This window comes from Bombus pascuorum, chromosome 12 (assembly GCF_905332965.1).
Source record: "Bombus pascuorum chromosome 12, iyBomPasc1.1, whole genome shotgun sequence".
NCBI lineage: Eukaryota > Metazoa > Arthropoda > Insecta > Hymenoptera > Apidae > Bombus > Bombus pascuorum.
The window spans coordinates 2,620,197-2,641,717 of record NC_083499.1 but is presented as its reverse complement, the minus strand read 5'-3'; the positions used below and the strand labels follow the sequence as shown (position 1 = coordinate 2,641,717).

The following is a 21,521-nucleotide window of genomic DNA, read 5'->3' as shown; positions in this document are numbered from 1 at the left end:
TCGCGAAGAACGATTCCGGACTACCCCGGAGAAATTTACAGGTCTCAGTGTTTCGCCGTGACATCTCGCGACTACTTTCATGGCTCGTAAATATGTCAAAAAATATAAAACACTTATTACATGCGATAGATAACGAACTCGTTCATCAAATGTCGGTTACAAATCGGTTAGTTATTAAACTGTGGCAATTCGCATTCATATTGAATAATGAGCGAGTATATTTTTCAGTAAATTTATAGAATTTCCCCCTACTATGGCATATTATAGGTTCCATGCTTTGAAACAATTTACGTATGTCATGAATAATTATATTATACGTATATATATATATAATGTTCTTCCAACACAGTATTCACATTTTTGATGATTTTAATGCAAAAGCAAAAAGAGCGAATCATGTTAATATCGCATATACGACACACGATTATGTTTATAAATGATACAATAAACAATGTTAATTATAGAGAATTTTTGTTGAAACGTTTATTTAGTTTGTACAAGGCGAAGGATAACAATTACTTGCCTGTGAATTAAATTTTGTAAGCCAAACTATTTTACACTCGCTTACATATTCAACTGAATACTTTATAAAATAAATAGTTAAAAGTACTATCAATGCAACTGCGTCCATATTACGCGATTGTTTCTCGGTATAGATAGTAATACTGAAATAATTAATCGCACTAGCTCGTCACTGGAACCTTCTTATTCGTCCTGCTATTCATACAATGCTTCGTCTTTTCGTATATCATTTATAAATCGTTTTCCTTGTTTTTTATAAAATAGGTATAAGCGCGAGCAAGCAAATTCCGCCGCTGCATGAAATTAATTATTTGCCAGGAATCAGGCGTATAATCATGTCAACTGAATGTACGCTAATTATACCGCGATCACGTTGCGAAGACGCGATGCAATTTCACCAGGCTGAAGCCATTTGAAACCGAGCTGCTCGCGGTTAAACATCCACCAGCCACTAACCAACGGATTAACAGAAATTTGACAATTAATTTCGAAAATTCATAGCAGGCTATATCATCATCTGGCGCTATGATAATCCTTAACGAAAATCATTAAAACAAAACCTCTTTAACGATCGAACTGTAAAATAAATTGCAAAGTAAAAATTCACCGTTCTAATAAAATTGCCAGCGTACTATCTCAATAGCTATAAAATGTAGCACGTGTAAACAATTAAGCGTGCGATTAAACGTGTTCCAGTTGATAAAACCGGTAGAACAGCTACATAGAAAGCTCCAGCAGTACCGATACCAGCCGTGAAACGCGGAGATACGAACGCCACTTTTTTGCACCGCTTTATTCGTCCGAGTAATTTTTATAATTAAAGCGCGCACACTCGCGGATCTCTGCCGTTTTTCTCTCGCTAGCCCGTATTCGAACCAGTTGAATGCTCGTGTTTTGCCCGAAGTATTCAAAGCGTAACTGGTTCTTGGCGGATTAAATGGTAATTTCCCTGACCTGTCTGACCTCCTGTTTCTTTTTCCTCTTCTAGCTCTTAATTTCCTTAATTCTCTTAGTTTTTAATGTGTAAACGAACCAACGCGCTAACGATCGTAGATATTACACACAGGATAACAAAATTTATGGAGCGATATCTATAAAGTCGAATCTAAATATTAAAATAACGAAGAAAATTTATATAAGAAATATTGTTTGAATCTTATTTTTCAAATTATACATTTTCTATCTATTTCGTATTTATCCCCCATTTTTCATAAACAAGATATTACAAAATTTGAAGAAAGATATTACAACTTCGGAAAGATACGAACACAAATTAGTGAGAAAGCCCATAGAGCTAATTTTCTCGACATTCGGAGCGCCGACTCCTGAATATCATAGGCACGTACAATTTCGCGATGGTTTTCCTGTCGATTACACTAGAATTCATGACGATTTTGGACTAGGACAAGAGCGGCAGCGTTTCATAGCAAATCGGGCAGCGCAACATCTCGCAATGGCGCGAGGCTGGTTGCATATTTAAGGGGCGAGCTTGTTAATGCGACAGGAGCGCCACAGCCGGTGAATCACGGGCCACCGCACCCAACGGTGCGAATAGGGCTTAACGCGGAACGAGCGGAGGAAACGTGGAGCAAAACAGGAAGCAGCCGTTTCCATGGACACGCCACTGGTATTGGCTTAGAATCGGCTTTTCTCCGGCTGCATTTTCATACCTCGCGTATGCTTTGTCACGCATAAAGGCGAGATCTACCTCTCATGTACGTATTGAATATGGTCAAGCCCCGGTCGTGTTTCAGAAACTGGCGAGAAAACGAAAGCTCTCGACTAATTACAATGCTAGAAATTCTGTAATATAGCTGGAATTCTACGCGTAACAGACCACCGATTCCACATCCGAGGATAATAACTTGTGCTCGATTCCGGGAGGGGAAAAAACAAAAGAGAAAATTGCTACACTATCTCTATTCCGAGCCACCGCCGTCTTGGCGGAATCTCCGTAAGAAAGTTAGAAACATAATCTCGACGAAGCTGAAGGCAGCCGTGCGAACGTGCTGCGTGAACACCACAACAAGAGTTTAGGAATTTTACGCACACCGAATATCCTCTCTTGTTTATTACTTCCGTTTTATCGGGTACACCTGTTTTTCCACAGTTAATGGGATCTACTTGTGCTATAAGTTTCATACAAGACATCGTTTCCCAAGTTATTCGGGCTACGTGTAGGATATGAAGAGAACATGGAGGTTAAAAGTATCTGGCGGTTTTGGTATAGCAGATTGAGTTCTTCCTTACCAAGCTGTGACCTAGAGTCTGATTCTTTACGAGTCAAAGAATTTTCTATCGCCTTTTAGTTCACATTCTTGGTAACTAGAATAGTAATAGAAGCTTAGCTGCGACGTAGCGTTATTAACAATTCGTGACATCAACAGAAAACGGTAGGGAAATAAAAAAAAAAGCAACAGTCAAGAATAGAATTCTTTCCAGTAAATACAGAATTTCCTTCGTTTTTCTCGTAACCTTTACTTTCTGCCTTGATTTCGTAAAACTGTGCGTGACAGTGCGGATATACAAGTATGAAAGTATCAGCGGAGAGAAATTCTCTGTATAAAACTGAGATTTCTCAAGTTTCTTAAAATAACTCCAAAAATTTCTCTTCGCGGGAAGAAGCACTTGCAGAAAGAACATTATATATGTAATATGAAAAACAAGAGGAAAGGGAACAAGTATTCTTGCCCGAAAATACACCGCTGTATGCGTTCCTGTAAGTTCTCAAACAGAGCTGCAGTGCTACGCAAATTTGCTGTAAGCTGTCTCTCTTCGAGGGCGAAGTTGTGCATCAAAAATACTTTGGAAAGAAACAGAGGAAACATGGTGTAAAGCTGGTAACTTGGACCAACCGCTGCGACGAGAAAGGGAAAATAATCTCTTCGTAAATAACCAGATCCTCTCTCCTGTATCTTTGAAACTCGACGTTTCAAACAGAGGAAAGGTGAGTTTCCAGGAATCTGGTGGTCCAAAAACAGAATCATAAAGCATGTCGCGTGGCCGTACGCTCGAAACAATCGCGGCCAGCTGAATTCGAGGATTAATGGGAGCCGATGAAACATCGAAACCGCGAACAACGGCGCATGAAATATAAATTCCGTATCAACGGGAAGCCAGGAGAAGCAGCGGCGAGTGAATCGGAGCGTCTTCGCAACGGGATTATTCCCGGCACAATGAATTGCACAGCGAATTGAGAGAATCCCCCTTTTGAACTTCGTTGCATCGTACGAATGCGAGAACAAAGGGACATCTCTGCACAAAGGAGCCTGCAGAGAGCACCTGAGAACACCAGATCCGCCCCCTCTCTTTCTCTCTGTATCTGCCTTCGTTTCAAACGTCTCGGGGTGTCTTACGGAGGAAAAATATTTATCTTCTACTCGCTGAATGGCCGGAAACATCCGGTCAAAATCGATTAATAAGAGCGAGGGATAGAGACTTCCGTATTCATCTCGTTGTTCTTGCGACGAGTCTTCCTTTGAAAAAGAAGCACCTCGTTTATTTGACGAAACGTATCGTTTTACTTCTTAAAATTTCTACATTCTGAATAATATTGCCCATCGTGGAAATATGTTAATTAACAAGGCAATATAAATTTAGGAATATCTCAAGGTTCCTCGAAGCTGCTGGAAAATGGACGCAAAACGTGATTTACGGAACTCTGTATTTTATACTTCTCCGAATAATCGTGCAGGGATAATTCTGCTTGAGATATTTAAGCAAATGGTTGAGGATCTATTAGATCCAGAACGGAGGAACGTTCAAGGCGTAGAATAAAGAATCTATCGAAGAGAACGTTCCGAGGTGAGAACAGAACAAATGGAGTCGAGGATGATTAGAGATCTAATGGAGTTACAACTTCTTCAATTTGAAATCTAAAAGCTCTGAAAGGTGTAAAAATCGGACGATGGAACTTTAATTCTGCTGTGGAAATTTAATTCGACACGATTTTATTAACGCCACTACGTCAAAATATATCGTTAGCAGAGTGTATTTTGAATTTACGAATGAATTATAGTCGCATCGCGAACAAGTACGATCTCGAATGGTTTTCGCCAGGGAAACAAACATGATTAAAACGAACGCGACGCCGACTCGATGGAATGAACATTCCGAAATGCTATAGCCAGCCGCTGCCTAGTAAGCCAGAATATCCCTGCCGTGTGTTTCACGATATCGAATAAGAGCGGCCGAGAATTCGTATAAAATATTGCGGACGTTTTATATGAGTTCAGCTATCAGACAGGCGGCAGACGTAATATACGCAGGAGACGCTTTAAAAATGCACATCGGTATCGTAGCAGATAAATCCGGAATGCAATAGACGAAAAATAAATACCGTATACTCCTGTTGTCTATGAAATATCAATTTAAGAAATCGCGACGTTTCATACACCGTGGAAACAGAGCACAAATTGCATTCCATCCGAGCGTTGTCTTTAAAAATTCCCTCGCAGATATTCAGTACCATGGGATTAAACGAAACATAGGATTAAATCAAATTGGTATTACTTCGTTATAATATCCACGTTGCGTTTCATTATACGATATGATGTTGCAAGAACGTTGCGTTGCTGACAGACTTTGATTCGTGATATGCCGAATAATAAAATGATAATTAACACAATAATAATTTAACTGTATAATTACACCCACTTAAAAAGCTTTTATTCTTAATTCTTTCAAAAAACTAACTTGTGAACGCATTTTTTCCAACGATCTACTCTTGTTCACGTACTTACATTTTCTATCTCTTTGCTCTTCTAGCTCTTTTTTTCGTTCTTTTTTTCTCTTTTTTATTCCTAATTGTTAAAAGCAAATAGTCCCACCTCTCTTACGATAACTAAATTTTCGCTTTACTCCGCCAAATTTCTCTTACAACAACCCCAAGAGGTACTGCGAACAACCTACACGATAACGTTCGGTTAATAACTAACACTTAACGTCCTTTCCACGAGATTTCTTTGGAACGTCGGAGATAATGGGAAGAAGAAACGAAGAACGGAAGTGGCGTGTGGTATGTAGTGAGAAAAATTGTCTAGCAAAGGGATGAGCTGGAAGTTTGAGCACGGGCGTCCCGCAAAATTAGTTTCGTTCAAGAAAAATGAACCGTGCTCTCTGCTCTGTAACGGCTCTACCGTCTACAGTTTCTATAGCTATGGTTGGTTAAGCCATCGCAAAAGCGTGTAGGAGAATGCCGATCGATACATACGACAGAGGACGATTCGATTCCGAAACGGTATCAGTCGTCCCACGGTTATCGTAATTAACCAATTAAAACTTCCGGACGCGCAATTTCCGAAATAATAACCGGCCGTTCCGCGTTGTGATTATATTCGACAGTTCGATTAATGCTCTAATTAAGCGGTCAACAACACGTCAAATGTAACAAAGCCGCCATCAGTTCGACTTCGCGATTCCACTTTGACTCCATCCGAGAACAGTTGGAAAATACGTCAAAGTTTCGACTCTTAGTCAGTTCGTAGGCGATGGACGAAGCCTATAGTTGCTTGCAGCGTATTCAAAAGATGCAACTGGAGCGCTGAAATTCCTTGCGAATATTAACAAGCAGCGTTAGAAATATTTTACACCTCGTAGATAATTTTCATTATTTTCATCGAGTTGAAAATTAATCAACGCCTTCTTGTGTTCTGCCAGAGATCCAGGGAATATAACACCTGCGAAATTGATTTAATTTCTAATTTGCTTCCCAATCCGTTGCTCGTTAAGAATTCAATGAAGCTGACAATAATTCATTCATCATCGGTTCTAAATTATTTGGTAAAAGAAGCCTGTGCAGTGGTGTGCAAAAGTGTTGGAACCATTCAATTAACTTCTAAAATGAAAACTATATTTGTGGTGTTATTTTAATTCTGTCCTTACTTCCAGAATGTTTTCAATTAATTTCGCATAAGTAATGTTTTATGGAACCCTCTTTCCTCGTTGAATAATTCTTCGGTAATCTCTTCTCATACGTATTATCCATTATTCTCATTTCTGCCTTCAGTCTCTTAATATTTCTCGACATTCGAGTTTTCACTACTTAAATCATTCCACATATGTATATTTTGTAACGTTCAATCCAGAACTATCCATTGGATGATTTCTGAGAAATAGCTTCTGTACAGTTCTACGTATAAATATTTCCTAAAATTATTCATAGAAGAAACACGCGTTTATCACTTGTCGAAATAAAATACATGAAGAACCAGAATGGAATATCACGAGTTGAATCAGTAGCGGATCTTGGACGACACGCGAGCCAGCAAATTCGGTTTATTCGGATATGAGCAATAACCGCGCATTTCCATGGGCCGGGGCCAGCTTTCCTATCATTTTAAATCCGATTGCTCGTATCCACGCTCATGTCGACCAAGACTGCTCGGAAGAGCAAATATCATTCGAAGAGGATCAGATTTCGCGTTCTCCGGACAGCCTGCGTCCGATACATACAGGCTTATTCTCCTTTTTATTCGTGCCACGCGAACGCTTCAACCCTCGCGATAAGCCCGGATCATACGCTCCCTTTTTCCGATGAACCACGATAATTTTATGACTTTCCCCAGCGACTTCCTGTCGTTGCAACGACGATATTCAGACCATTTGGGACGCGTCCTTGCGGATTGACAAATTTTCTTGGTCGATTCTCTCGGGTTTAATTCAAGAGGAGAGATAATGGATAAGCAACAAGCAATTCTCTGTTAAATTGGAAAAGTTAAAGTCGTTGTGTAGATGAAATCGAAAACAAAGTTGCAAGTGAATATATGTCATGTGGGTTGAAGGTGTGATATCGGTGGAATTAACTCCGAATGAACACTCTGTGTAGGTGTTATATAAAAGACTGAAATTTCTTTGCAATGGGACAAAAATATCATGATTATGTTAATAAAATTTCCAACCGTTCTGAAAATCTACTTATAATTATTTATTAATATAATAAAATAATAAAAATATTTATAAATATTTATGGCACGTTGTTTTAAATCGTAGAGACCTCGATTGCATCTCTGACGTGTATAGTGGACTTCTGTAAATGTATCTGATATGATATGATATAAATGACGCTGATATATGTTTTTTTACCTCGAGAACACAATAATGTTAAATTCATGCAATTTTATTTCACTATCTCAATGTGTTAAGTAATTCGTCCATTTGTATTTCCTTAATGGATGATCTCTTTCTTCCTGCTACTGAGATCAAGTCGAATCACATCGATTTCCCAAAAAATCTCGTATATCCTTGACAAGCAGAAGAGCCATAAACGCCACACTGTACACGCGAATGTGCTCGAATCACACTTCGTAGATACATTAACGCCTCGAGTAGAAGCAAAATCTGGTTAGCAACAGCCAGGAGTGCAAAAGCCCTGGGAAGCTCCGGGAAACTTCTTGTCCTATTCTGAATAGTTACCATGATTGTACGAACACATACACGTCGGTGTGCACGTCTATATACACATATACGTAGGAATAAAACGTTTCAACGTTGAATGGTAACGAAACGACGAACGAAAATTTACGACACATCCATTGTTTCTCTGTATCCCGGGTTGAATTTCAATATTTTATTATCAGCACACAGAGAAGCCGGTTGGTTATTGTTAAAGGGAAAATAAATCGTCGTTGAAACGAGATTGCTTTTGATAACAGCGTTGCAGGTGCGCGGCAACGTTCGAGATTTGAACTTATGAATTTTCCTGGTTTCATTAGCCAAGTAAATCCGACCGATATTCTCGACATTCTCGCTAATGTGCACGGTTAGCTAGAATACGCGATGCCAATATAGCCGCAGTTCTTACTCGAAAACCGCCGATGATATTATTAAATTACAACTCGCCGAAAAACGCAAAAAAACTCGATATCGCGTTTCGTTGGTGGAATATCGCGTGCATCGTTCGCGTAATACCGTTGCAACATGTCTGCCATTATTATGTAATGAATATTTAATAATATAGATACACACGATGTTACGTTGTATCAGTTTCAGGGGAGGGCAGATTTCCAGTCGTAAACGATTTAATTAAGCGATCCTATCTCGGCCGCGAACTACTTTCACATAAATTATCGTTGCCGAATTTTCTCGTTAATCCATAATAAATAGCACACACGAAACAAATAACAGTATTTTGCTCGATTAACATGTTGCGGCTTTGCGTTTGATCGGAATTAGCGCACGAATTTCACTAGAAATGCTCGGTTCTATTCGTGACATAGGTTGGTTGGTTCATACTACAGCGAATTTCCATTTTTTATGTTTTGGGAATTAGTTGATGGAGTTAGAAACAGTCGATATATTTTGCTGTTCGTTATTTCTTATGAACTTTTTCAAAAAGAAAATGTCGTTTGATAGACGATACTTTTAATTGGACATGAAATGCATCGTTTGATTCTGATGCAGTCTTCGAATTTTTATATCCAAGTCTCGGTCTTTTTTCAATAAATAAGAAGGCTTTTAATGTTTTATAATACATAAAAATATTAGATTGTAACATAAGTTTATTTTTGTGTAATCCCTTAATATTTAGTCAGCGGTGGAAATTAGACGAATATATATTGCAAGGTAATACACATATCTTTTAATCTTTCTTAAACCCCGTTATTACTCTTTTGAATAAATCAACGTTTTGAATATGTAATCTTCTGCTTTCTTTTTTCTTCTTTCTTTGAAAGATATATAAGTACTCTGTGCATGTAATAAGTGAAAATTACTGCAAATGGTTTCGGTGTTCGAGTAGGCGCACTCTAGAGAATTTCTCTAAAAGAAGTCGTAGCGAAACGACGTGTAGGAATTAGTATACTGTGCAAATTGGCGAGCCAATTTACATTTGTAGAACGAACTTCGCGATGTGTACACCTACTCTCTTGTGTCCGCTTCAAACGAACTGTCGTTTGCTTATTTCCCCTATCGGTGGCGATGGTTCGTTAACCCTTTCACCAAGCTTTTGTTGTCACGAATGTAAAAGCTCGAGATTATATGGCAAAACACTTGTACCTTTATATTATGCACATAAGCTTCTGCATACTTTTTTTATGCTTGTTAAAAATACGCGGGAATGTTATAAAAATCGCTTGAAATTATTTTCAAAAGCTGGCATCAAGATAGCAAGCAATTGTACAAAATAACGGCGAACGCGTAATAGAATGAAATAAATTTTAATTTCGTATCTTTTTACCATTTGTTCTAAAAGGTAAATTATGTATCATAATTATCATATTAATTTAATGAAAATTGTCCAATTACAATAGACTATTGTAAGCTTAAAATATACATGAATTCTCTTACTATCTGATTTTATATTTTACCGTTTAATATTGTCGTTAAATGAGCAATTGAATAATTTTTTGTCTATTATATAAATCAAATATACAATTTGATCTTATTTATATGGAATGGAATTACTAGTATTGATTCACATTAAACACGTCAAATTTTGCGCTTTCAAAGGATCAGTAGTGCTGATAGAATATATCATAATGGAATAACAGAGGCGTATGAAATTTATCGAAACATCCGAAAGGACTTGTTTTATGGCTGCACCGCAATACAGTTGAACAAACAGGGGGATCAAAAAAATTTATGGAAGCCCTCCATTTTACGAGCAAATTAAACGTTTCTTGGAATCGGGAGGGCGTCGAAAGAATAGAATCGACAAGCATAATGCTGGTGGCAATTCTATAACGTGTTCGTAACAATCGTCGTTTGTATTTTTTACAAAGAAATTTATAATGATCTGATAATGACGAATTTGAAAATCAACTTACAACGAAAATGACATAATCGTTACTAAAATTTCCGATTTGTTCTATATTCGCAGGACTTATCGTGAAATGCGTAACCGTTCGATTAATTATACTAATACAATACAGTAGGTATATTCCCATAATACTCACACCGTTATAATCGAATGCTAATGCGTTTCTATGATTTTTGTTCGACTAGTTGGTTTCGAAGTTTATAGGCAAAATAACATGCCGGAAATTTCCCTTGAAACACACAAATCCACTTTCGAAAATTCATCGACGGAACAATGACGTGATCGTATTTCATAACCGTTCCGACGTTTCATTTGCATCCCTCGAAACGCTACACATCTAGAAACTTGCGTATTTGACTCCATCTCAAGTAGAGATTGAGAATACATTCAGTGACAAATATGAGCCTCGAAGTCTCACAAAACGTATTAATTTCAATATCAAAAAGTTCAAATAACTATAAACTCGAGTGCAACAATTGTACAACTTGTCCAACAATTTCCCCTCAGAATTATACATGCAATTATAACTACAAATCCATAACATTGCATTGTTTCTACAAATTAGAAGAATCAATTCTAACGTCTACCGGTCTTTTACACGCCGACAAAACCGAGAACAAACTTTAAAGCCCTCGAATCGTGAATCAACCAACCAGATAAGGAAACCCATAATTTCTCCGAAATTTTCATCCAACACGACGACCACCTTCACGATGCACGATCCAACACCTATCCTTCATCCGCAGCCGCAATCATGCCTGGTGATGGTCAAACACGGTGATTCCGACGCGGTGCGTTAATCAAGGGTCCAACTAGCGTCTGATACGATAAAATCGGAGCTAGAGCCTAAGCGGAGGCGTTTCTCTCTCGGCTGATGTTATCGATTCGAGCAGCCGACGGTGCGCTTCTAGCTGCCATCGCGACAGCCGTTTATGTACACGTTTCCCGCGATATGACAAACAGCATGACGCCGTGGCGGCCATAGTGTACGCGGCTCGTTGATACGCCGTGAAATGTCAGGCCAGCTTTTCGTGTGTCCATGCGCACGGCCAGATGAACGAGCTTCGAGGACGTGAGGACTCGAAACACTTAGATAATTATTATTACAGTGACTCATGAAAGTACACTCCTCGTCAAAGAGATAGCCCAGGTGAGCTAGCTTTAATTTCTCAATGACGCGTGTAAAATTTTTCGTCTGTAACGTATAATATCAAAACATTATGAGTTCAGGATATGCGGTTCGTTGAAAATAATTAAAAATATTATGAGGTTTAATGTGTAACAAAACAAAATTGTTTTATTTTAAGAACGAAATGATGGCACATGTACAATAAAAAAATAATAATCAACATAAATTATAACTAACAATAATTACTTATCAAACGTATATACTTATTTAATAATGGGTACACCTCCCTTTATTTTCTGTTACTTCTATTGTACGATTTGGTACCGATTTATATAGTTTCTGGATGTAATTTTGACTTAACGATCCCATTCGCGTACAATTGCATTTTTTAATTGTTGTACCTATTGATACTGCTTTCCATTCGCGTATATGCCGTGAACAAGTTCTTTTCAATAATATTAAAGTCGTATCTCAAAGTATCTCTTTGACGAGGAGTGTACTTTCAGCTTACCATAGAGAATTTGTATTCTGTATCGTGCGTGTTATATGAAATATTTCCAAGTTTCATTAGGGCTGTAACGAGACACGACTGTCGTGATTAGATCGCGGATATTTATGGAAATTCATATTTTTAGAAATGTAACACGAACAGCGAGATGATGACTAGGTAGATGATAGTTTTATTTTATCAAATAATCGTGCCGTATGTATCGTATCGTTTGCATTATAGATATAATGAAAAGGGATAGAAATGTTTACAGGTGTTCGAATACTGTCGCGTGCCACTGTACGTTCAGACAGCTGTCCGATAAAAAGAATCATGGCTTCCGTGCAAAAAACGACACTATGTAGTATATCGTTCGATGGAAAGAGATCTTTTCGAACTTCGTGCCCTTTTACCGCAGCTGTTTCAAGGCTGATGGAGCAGAGCTTTCCACCGAATGGGAATACTTCGATGCTGTGTTTTAAGATGTTTGAACGCGGAAGTTGTTCGGGCAGTTTTGAGTTGAATTTTTCTGGATTTATTAGGTCATCCAATGAGTTCGTGCAGTTAGCAGAAATTTTCTGCTAATATCCGTGCCTTCTTCTTGAAATATCAATGAATCGATATTGAAATATTCATTATCAATTTTGATAAAATTTATTTTTAGAGGTCACGAATTCTATTTTCTTCCAGGATGGCCAGTAAGTGCCGATCTTCAAGATCAAAATTTATTTGCTGCAGAAAATCGAGTCAATTTACGCAACTACAACAGAATGAAATACTTTCACCGTAAATAAATTTTCGATATATGTAAATTAAAATACCGGCTCTCGATTAAACACGAACAAATGTTACGGGAGATGTGTTAAAACTCATCGCGGTACGAATTTATTGGACAAACTAACGTGTTAAGGATTTAGTTTGTCGTAAAATTATCCTGCTCTGGGTCAAATTCGATTTTGAATGATCAATTTCTGGTAGAACTGAGACGAATTAAACTGACTGATCGTTCAAATGATCTCGTGCGTCACGAGGATCGTGAAAGCCTCGAAAAAATAATAACCATGCAGTTCGATGAAGAAACGCGATCGCGAATTTCTCAAGCAAAGTGAAACGACGGACGGTTTATGGTAAGAGGTTCTACTGGCCTGTTTTATTGTTATAGAGGTCTCTTAACTGCGGCATTCCTCAGGCGCAATCCTAATCCTCGAGACGCATGCGGCAGCACGGGTTATGAGAATGAAACCGAAGTATGCTTATTCCATTAGCTAATGGTCATTTCTGAATTATTCATAAAATAATAAACGAATTTTATTTAATTTTTATATTAATACAGTCGGCTTCGTTCTGGATATTATATAAAATTACCAAATACCTTTCAATTCCCTGAATGATTCGATGAGATTATATCGCAGAGAGGACTTCGTAGTTGCGGTTCAGCGCCACAGGAATATTAATAATTGCGTCCATTAGAGGTCGCTACTAAATATCTCGAAAAGCGAGTGAATTTCTGTTTCCGATTGAAATTACTTCCACATAATAGAATATCCAAAATAGAATATCGTGTCTTATTTTCCGTCTTTTACTATACTTTCTATGTTTTCTATATTCCATTTTGTTTCTTATTTTGTTACGTTCGTCTCCTTATTATATCTCCCAAGTTTTAATTAAGGCTACTTTGTAATAATTCAAAAATAATTAAACCGTCCAATGGTAAATGAAAAGGTCGAAAAGGTTCAGAAGCCAACAATAACTGGAAAACGTAAACTCTAAAATTGAACAGGAACCAAGTAACAAAGCATTCTCGGAAGTTTCTGCACGAGCAGACACTTTCAACAAGCTGGGACTTGGAAGCTGAGTCGATCTATTTGCAGTGTCGCTCGATTAAATCGCATCCTTCCGGGGGTAATTATAATTCATTAAAAGGGAGGAGCTAAAAGGAATTAAACCGGTCGTTCGTGTCTCACGGTTAATTAAAAAAGGAGAAGCGTAAACGGTGTTGATGAAACAGAGAACGCGGGCGGCGTTCAGCCCAGAGCACGAAGGTCCACTTTAAATTAATTGAAGCACGTAATTTCGTAACTGCGCCGAGTCTTTTACAGGCTACGTATGCAATTATTTTGTAGCTTATTTTTTAAAACACTACCGGTTATCTCTTCATGCCCCTCGCTTTTTTTCCATCCCGTGAGGCCATAAGATCTTTGGGCTATGCTAAATGTTTTCGTAATTACGTGTAGATTACATCATCTGCCAGCATTTCTTGGTCCATTTGCGACCCAACACCCATCCGCCTCTTTCCTTTAATTAAACATTTGCATCGAGAGTAGAGTGAAATACTTGACGTCTACCCTAGAAAATTGCAAAGAAGCAATTATACGTTCCTTCCAGAGGAGTGAAAATTAATTAAAAATCTAATTAAAGTGCCTTTAAAGGTAACAATTCCTTGAAAGAGTCAAACGATAACAATAAACGGCAACTATATTTCGTCCGCGAAATTCCATCCCTCTCGCTACCACTGGGTATCATATTGGTTCACCTGATCGGATATCCTTCCTCCACGTGACAAATGTTCCCATCAGACGCTACGTTACGCCACTACATTTGCCTCGCATCTGAAATGAAGCCCGCAGAACGGACGCGAGGGAAAAAAGAGGTCGCGGAACGCGAAACGCGTTACATCGATCCAACCATTTTGCACGAGGCAGAAGGCGAGACCGACCGGCTCGTGTCGAATGTCACGCTGGCATCCCATGGAACATGCTCGAATATCAATAAAGCAACGCTCGAGTGTAATCATATTTCACCGGCTGACAGAAAGAACGAATTCGAATCGAGGATTCGCGACCTGTGTCCCCTTTCTTCCTCAACTCCTGTGTATTTCTATTCATTTTGCTTCTTTGAAATCCGACAAATATAGCGAGGATGATAGACGTCGGTCGGATAACGCGTCCGAGCCGCAACCTCCATCCCGATATTCTCGAATGTGACACATCTAGGCGGTGAACAAGCTTTAGAAAAGGGAGCACGAAGAGAAAGTAAAGAGGTGGTATCGTCTGAAAATCGACGGGGTTGGATCGAAGAATGAATCTTCTCGTCAATTTCCACGGCGAATGTTTCGAATTTCCTCTTCCACCGCGGAGTCGAAGAATAGAATATTCGATGGGATTGCGCGGCCTAATTTTCCATGGGAGGGGGGTCCTCTTTATACCTGACAGGGCGAAATTCATGAATGTTCGATTACTTGATTGGATCTCGTGGAGATAGTAGCGGAGATTACGGGGAATCAGAATTCGCAATTTTCTGTCAGAGAAGATTGCATTATACTGTCCCGAAATAATTTATTCCACGGTGTTGTTCAGTCGTTGGAGATCAGGATCTTCCGAGTTACGTTTGAAATAGGGTATTCGTTTAAGATAGAAATTTGAATTCTTAGTTAATAACACTGATAAAATTCAATTCACAAATTGCAGCGAAGAAAATTAGAACAGACAAATTGAAGTGCTCGATTAAGGAACAAACAACGGAGTAATGTATAAAATTTGAATTCTCTATTCTAGCTATGCTGTCGAGAAAATCCAATGATATAAATTGACTTAAAAAATTACAGATTAATTATTGCGTTAACGCGTTCATACTTCGTGAGATAATCAACGTAATCCAAATCCCCGTACATTGTTTGCAACTTAACAATTCCAACCAGGAATTAAATCATCGCTGTCTGACAGAAGCTCGTCCTGTTCTTCTGCGAGACGTCTCGCCAAGAAAATCAACACACAGAGCTGTGCTTAATCCCACACCATTGCGAGCCTTAACAAACCGTGTCGCTACTCACACAGCTTCGTCACTGAAGCATAATAATCCACGCACTGGTTCGACAGATACGGATCTATTCTACTTAATCTCGGCAGCGAGGTGTGTAGTTATCGTGCCGCTAATTATTGACACGTACTACTTAATCTATACTACGAACTCCTGCGCGCGCCTGTTAATTACACGACCTGCGCTGCTTAATTCTCGATATTATACGCATTAAGACGTCGCGCCGGCCGACTAATTACCGAGTCGCGCCACTTGATACGAAAGTTACGAGGTCACGATCGAATCTGCCGACTAAGTGCCGGCCTATACCACTTAATCCCGGTATCTTAGCCTGCTTAGGTGTTGCTCTCCGCCACTTCATTCAGCCGCTTAAACACGCCCGTCGTCGTTCTGCAAACATTCGCACGGCTCGCGTGTTCACCTGGCATGTTCCACGCGCGCCCTTTATGCTCATTACCAGTTATTCCCGTGGCGACCCGATTATGCGAAAAGAGGCGGCCACACGTTCGAGAAAGAGAAAGAAAAATTGCAGAAAAGAAAGCTTGCAAGTAGAGGATGATAACGTTACATCGCGAATCTTCAGTGGTCAGTGCAAACGCGATAAGCGTATTACCTTTCTCCGAAGCTTGCTTTGCTGAAAACCACGTTCTTTTCTGGCTTCACTAGATACGGAAACAGACGTAGAGGCTGAAGGAACCCAGCCAGAGCTCTCAGGCAGCGAATGCGAATCTCTGAGTAAAACGATACCGCTTTTTCCTTTCTAGTGATACGATAGGATCTCTTTTACGAATCTGGAATCATAGTAATGTTATATCGTTGAATGTGAACACTGGGGATTATCAAAAGTAATGAATGTGTTTGCTAAATCCATAAACTATTAATTAATTGACGATATTAGTACATTGGTGACTAGTCGTTATAGTAGTCAGCTATTTTTTCTACGTTGTATACTTTTCGTATAAAATGAGAGATACACACAGTAGCAGATGCGTTAACTGGTCAAACTTGTCGAGATGATTACACTCGTGTCTCTCAAAAGAAAGATACTTGGAATTTCCTAAAAATACCTCTTTCTTTCTCTCTCTCACCGAGTAAACAGTTAAATTTGCTCATCAAATCTACTCATATTTCGTCAGTCAAGTTATAATCAACTAATGTAGTGAAACAAAAAATGTAATAGCACGAGTCAAAAGATAACTAAAAACCTAACAAATAGCTTCAAAAGAACCATTAAATCGCGTGTTTGGCGTAAACAAACTTCGTTCCAACGTTCTTAACAGGCTCGTCCCAGTTAATCAGAAAATTGGCTACAAATTGGTACAGCATCCACGCGATTAAAGCCATTCACGCGATAAATAACTCGCGTCCAAAACCAACCAATAGCTACCCTTTGTTTCTATGCGTGTTTCATCATTGCTGTAGGGTACAGTATTCATTTGTTTCGAAGATAATGCGTCGATCGCGAGGTCAATGGTACCACCGCCGCGAGCGCAACGTGAAACGATGATTTGTCATTTCGTACGCTCGTCTTTAATCGTAGAATGCTTGCATCTGGGTCACTGGAGGACAACTGGAAACTCGTTTTCCCGACAACGACGACGAGTACAGCGTCTTCGTTTTGTTTTATTTCATGTATTTCTTTCCTGTTCCTCCACTTCATTTCTTTTCGTTTTTATTTTCGGAACAACTGGTTAAGTAGGAGGGTTTTCATGCGGACCGCGGAGCACAGAGGCGGCATTTCGTCCGAGAAACGAGCTTTCAGAAAACGCGCATTTCCGTATGGTATTGCACTGTTCGAGAGACGCGTGACTTTCCCGGCTCGTCGGGAAAATCAACTCTCGGAATTCCTAGCCGAACGTCGCGATGGAATTTTCGAGAAATTAATTGTCGTATATAGAGCGTTGGAGAAGGAACGTTCGAAACTTAGAGTGGTCGTAATAAGCGCCATGAAAGAAATACTTCTTCTAAAATATAATTTTGCATCGGCCTTGCAAAGGCTGTAAAAAATTGCCTATAAGGAAAACGCAGTTAAATTACAGCAGCGAATAGAAATTGTGACAAATGGAAAAAAAGTTCTGTGAATAGAGCATTGGAAAATTTATATATGTTAACTATCTGTAGTCAAATAGAAACATGTTGGGAACTATTAAAAATGTCCGTGCTTATTTTTAAGCTATTTAAATATACGCACTATCAGTTTTCAAGTTTGAATTTTCTGAGAACAAAGTAAAGATAAAATAAATCGGAAACCGTAAAATTCTGTCGAAGTCCCGACAGTTGTTATCTTTTCCCATAGTTAGAATAACCGGTTTAAACTAAATACATTACCATTTACAACTTTCAAAGTAAAACATAAATCGCGATTATTTTCTAGAAAATACGTTCTCCGAGGACGATGCCTTTTGGATCGGTTTTCTGAATTTTGCATGTGGTCCGCGGCACTCGGCCGCATAAACATGCAGGTGTGCATTACGCGAGTCGCTGCTTTTGAAGGAGACGGCCCATAAATCTTAAGTTCGTTCCTTCATCCGAGCCGAGGGACTCGCAAAATATAAATCATCATTCCGGATTACGTGACTGACAAGTTTCCACCAGAAAGTTCTTAGCCTTTCAACGCGCTTCCTACAATACTATCTCATTGACGTATATTAACATACAAAAAATCATGTATCTCTTACTCCAACATCTCTTAGTAACTTCAAACACAAGCGTCTCTTGTTGTCATTGCAAAACAATTATTCCAGTACTCAAAAGTTACATATACCATTCCATCGATGATACTGTGGAGGAAGCGTTAGTTTGCGTTGCCTTGAAAGTTAAGGAGCATTAAACCACGAGCCATTAGCTCACAAGGATAGTAGAAGATCTTAACTTAGTTCAGATTTAGTATTGGTTCTTCGCCATAGGTTTCTTCGCTCAAGATACTTAACATTTTTCGAAATATACCTATTTAATACGTCATACCCGAATTTGTTATATTGTTCGTTATTTAAACTCTAAATTGAATATACTGATTAAATTTTCTAAAACTGTCATCGCCAGATCTTTTTCTAAAAAATGGTTATTCTTCTTTCAGGCGAATTATGATATATTTATCCAAATTAATGAGAAATCGGCATCGCCAGTAAAAGTTTCGTATTTTTCTCTGTTTCAGTCCCGATATCGCACATCGTGGCGCTTGTCGGTGATCCAACGTACCTTCCCTGCGACATATCAACCACTCACGAAGGGGATTCTGTACACCTAGTACTGTGGTACCGCGAGGACCTCGGTACATCCGTTTACAGGTAAGAAGCAAATCAATTTGTACACAATCCTTTATGTGTACGATCAAATAGCCGTGGATCGTTTCTCTATCTGACTACTACAGCCTGGTAAACCAGGTCGTCAACGAGGCGCAAGGTTAGTGTGGCCGATATCGAGCGAGGCAAGCAGCAGCCTGGTCGCGACAGAAAATTTATTCTACGTCGAACGAGTCGCGACGGTCAACCGGAGTTTCTCCTTCAATGATTCGCCGATGTGACTTCATTGATTATGTTTTAAAGTTAAAGCTGCCGTTCGTTTAACAGCATAACGTATAAATGACATGAAAACGACATAAACGTGTTTGCATTTTCAACTTTCTTATACAATTGAACTGATATTATTATATTTAACGAGTCACAAGTTGGAATTAATCAATTCCCTTGCATAGAAGAAGTACATTTCATAAATAAAATTTACATTATGCTCGAAATATCTATACTCTATGCGCCACAGTTTTTCTCAATAGTTCTTATTTTGCAGCCATTAATTTTCTCTATTAAAATTTTCTACCTCTATCGAAAAGATAATAAATACATCCATACGATGCCTCTTCGTCACCGCAGTTAAATCCTATGTTCTAAATAGTACTAGAAAATTCATTATACGTATTTAGAAACGAATGAGGGGCGCTCGCGTTATAGTTTATATGCATAAGTCCGTTTTTATCGCGACTCTGCCGTGCGCTGCTTTTCAAATACGTCCACCTTTTGTACGAAGAAACTCGTCGCACTAACGCCAAAACTAATGGGAATCTTAAAACGCGCACGTCTGACGTTTACATTTAAAACTGTCTGATTCATTCGCGCTACCTCACGGTAGTTTAATTTATTCAGCATGATACTCTGGGCATACGTCTATCTGCTTGTGACATTAATTAAAATAATTATGATAAAACTTCGGCACCGTTTTCTACACTCGTCTTCAGTGCTCTGCAAACTCTTCATACAAAATCTGGTGTCCTGTGTCTCGCTCGAATAAACGGATCATTGTTAAAAGACCACTACCATTGTTAGATAACGTTCCTACTATATTATCACAAAGACGGAACGTCGTATCTAGAACCTTAATTTTGCACGAATAAATGATATATAAATTTGAGGATTGATTCGAAGGAAATGCGTGTAGACTGGTATGTATAATACACGTGAAATACAGTTGCGTGTGTGGTAAAAATGTGCTTATGAAATCTTTAAAAACGTAGAGCGATTTGCTGGAGACTTCAATATGAGTCGTCGTATGGGAACAGCCGTTTCTTTTTTTTTTTATAATAATTAATAAGTCACTGTTACTGTTTTCTCATTCAATCGTTTTTCTTTCAAATTGTCGTATTTTCATTTAGTGTCGATGCGAGGGATCGGGATTTTGGTATTGCCGAACGATGGTCGGACGACACTGTGTTTTCGAATCGAGCATATTTCATGCCGGACAAGAAACCGGCCGAACTCGGCGTGGACCACATAAGGGAAGAGGACGCTGGCATCTACAGGTGTCGCGTCGATTTCCAGATCGGCCAGACGCGAAACTCCAAAGTCAATTTAACGGTGATAGGTAAGTACTTTTCATCCTTTCACTTTATATTTTTTATCCTCGATATTCGCCACTAGGCTAAATTTATATCTGATGAGGCAGATATTACTTTTGAGGATTAGAATTTCGTGGTGCAGTCAGAATTTCATAGGATCATTCAAAGTCTAACAGAATATATCAGAGTATAATAGAACGAAGTTTATACGAACTTGTTGAGGAACACATAATTTATATAATTGTAGTTGATGTAATGAGGGTCCATTGATTCCTCTCACTACCTATAATTTTTCGTCCATGTAATAGGACTTCACGTTCGGGTGAATAGATTCATTCAACAGTTCGTTTAACCAAACCGTAACTAAAATTTCATATAACTAAAATAAATGAAGTTCATAAAAACGCGATTCTATTATATTGAAAACGCAGCTGCTGGAGATACGTAGAATAAAAAGTGGAAATACTATAGCGCCGATAACAGGCACAAGGCTCGTACAGCGAAACTAGAAATACACTAATGAACGAAGCACACTAGTCACCAATCATTCGCACTCACTCATTCGATACGTTCCATTCTCGTTCTGAATGGTCCTTCAAATTATAGAGAGAATTTAGACAACACTATCGTTCAACATTCGGGCTCGATACTCGGTCACAAAATCTATTTTTAATGGTGGTAACACTGTGCGTATGGAATGAAAAAAGAGTCGATCGAAAGAGAAATACTCGTAAGTAAATAATAAAAATTAATTCGTCAAACCGCGATACTGTTTCTGTAGAGAGATTTTCTTTTCATTCCATTAGAAAAATTGCAAAAAAGGGGGAAAAGGGGAAACAAGGGTGGCTAAAACACGGTCGATACACAGCATCTGTTTATTCACGGGGACGTCATGTTGCGTGAATACCTGTAGCACGTGGAACGCGATCGAATATTCGCCAGCACATATTGTTGTCAAATGGCAAACAGAATTTCCTGTCGG

At 38.8% G+C, this 21,521-nt stretch overlaps 1 protein-coding gene across 1 annotated transcript in view; it reads left to right on the top strand.

Annotated features, from left to right (window-relative positions):
* LOC132912605 (neural cell adhesion molecule 1-like) overlaps positions 1 to 21,521 on the top strand; it is a 296,634-nt gene that overhangs the window by 199,038 nt on the left and 76,075 nt on the right. Inside the window, exons 2-3 of the mRNA XM_060970151.1 lie at positions 18,866 to 18,998; positions 20,357 to 20,565. Of these exons, the coding sequence (XP_060826134.1) occupies positions 18,866 to 18,998; positions 20,357 to 20,565 (342 nt within the window). The remainder of the gene's footprint in view (positions 1 to 18,865; positions 18,999 to 20,356; positions 20,566 to 21,521) is intronic.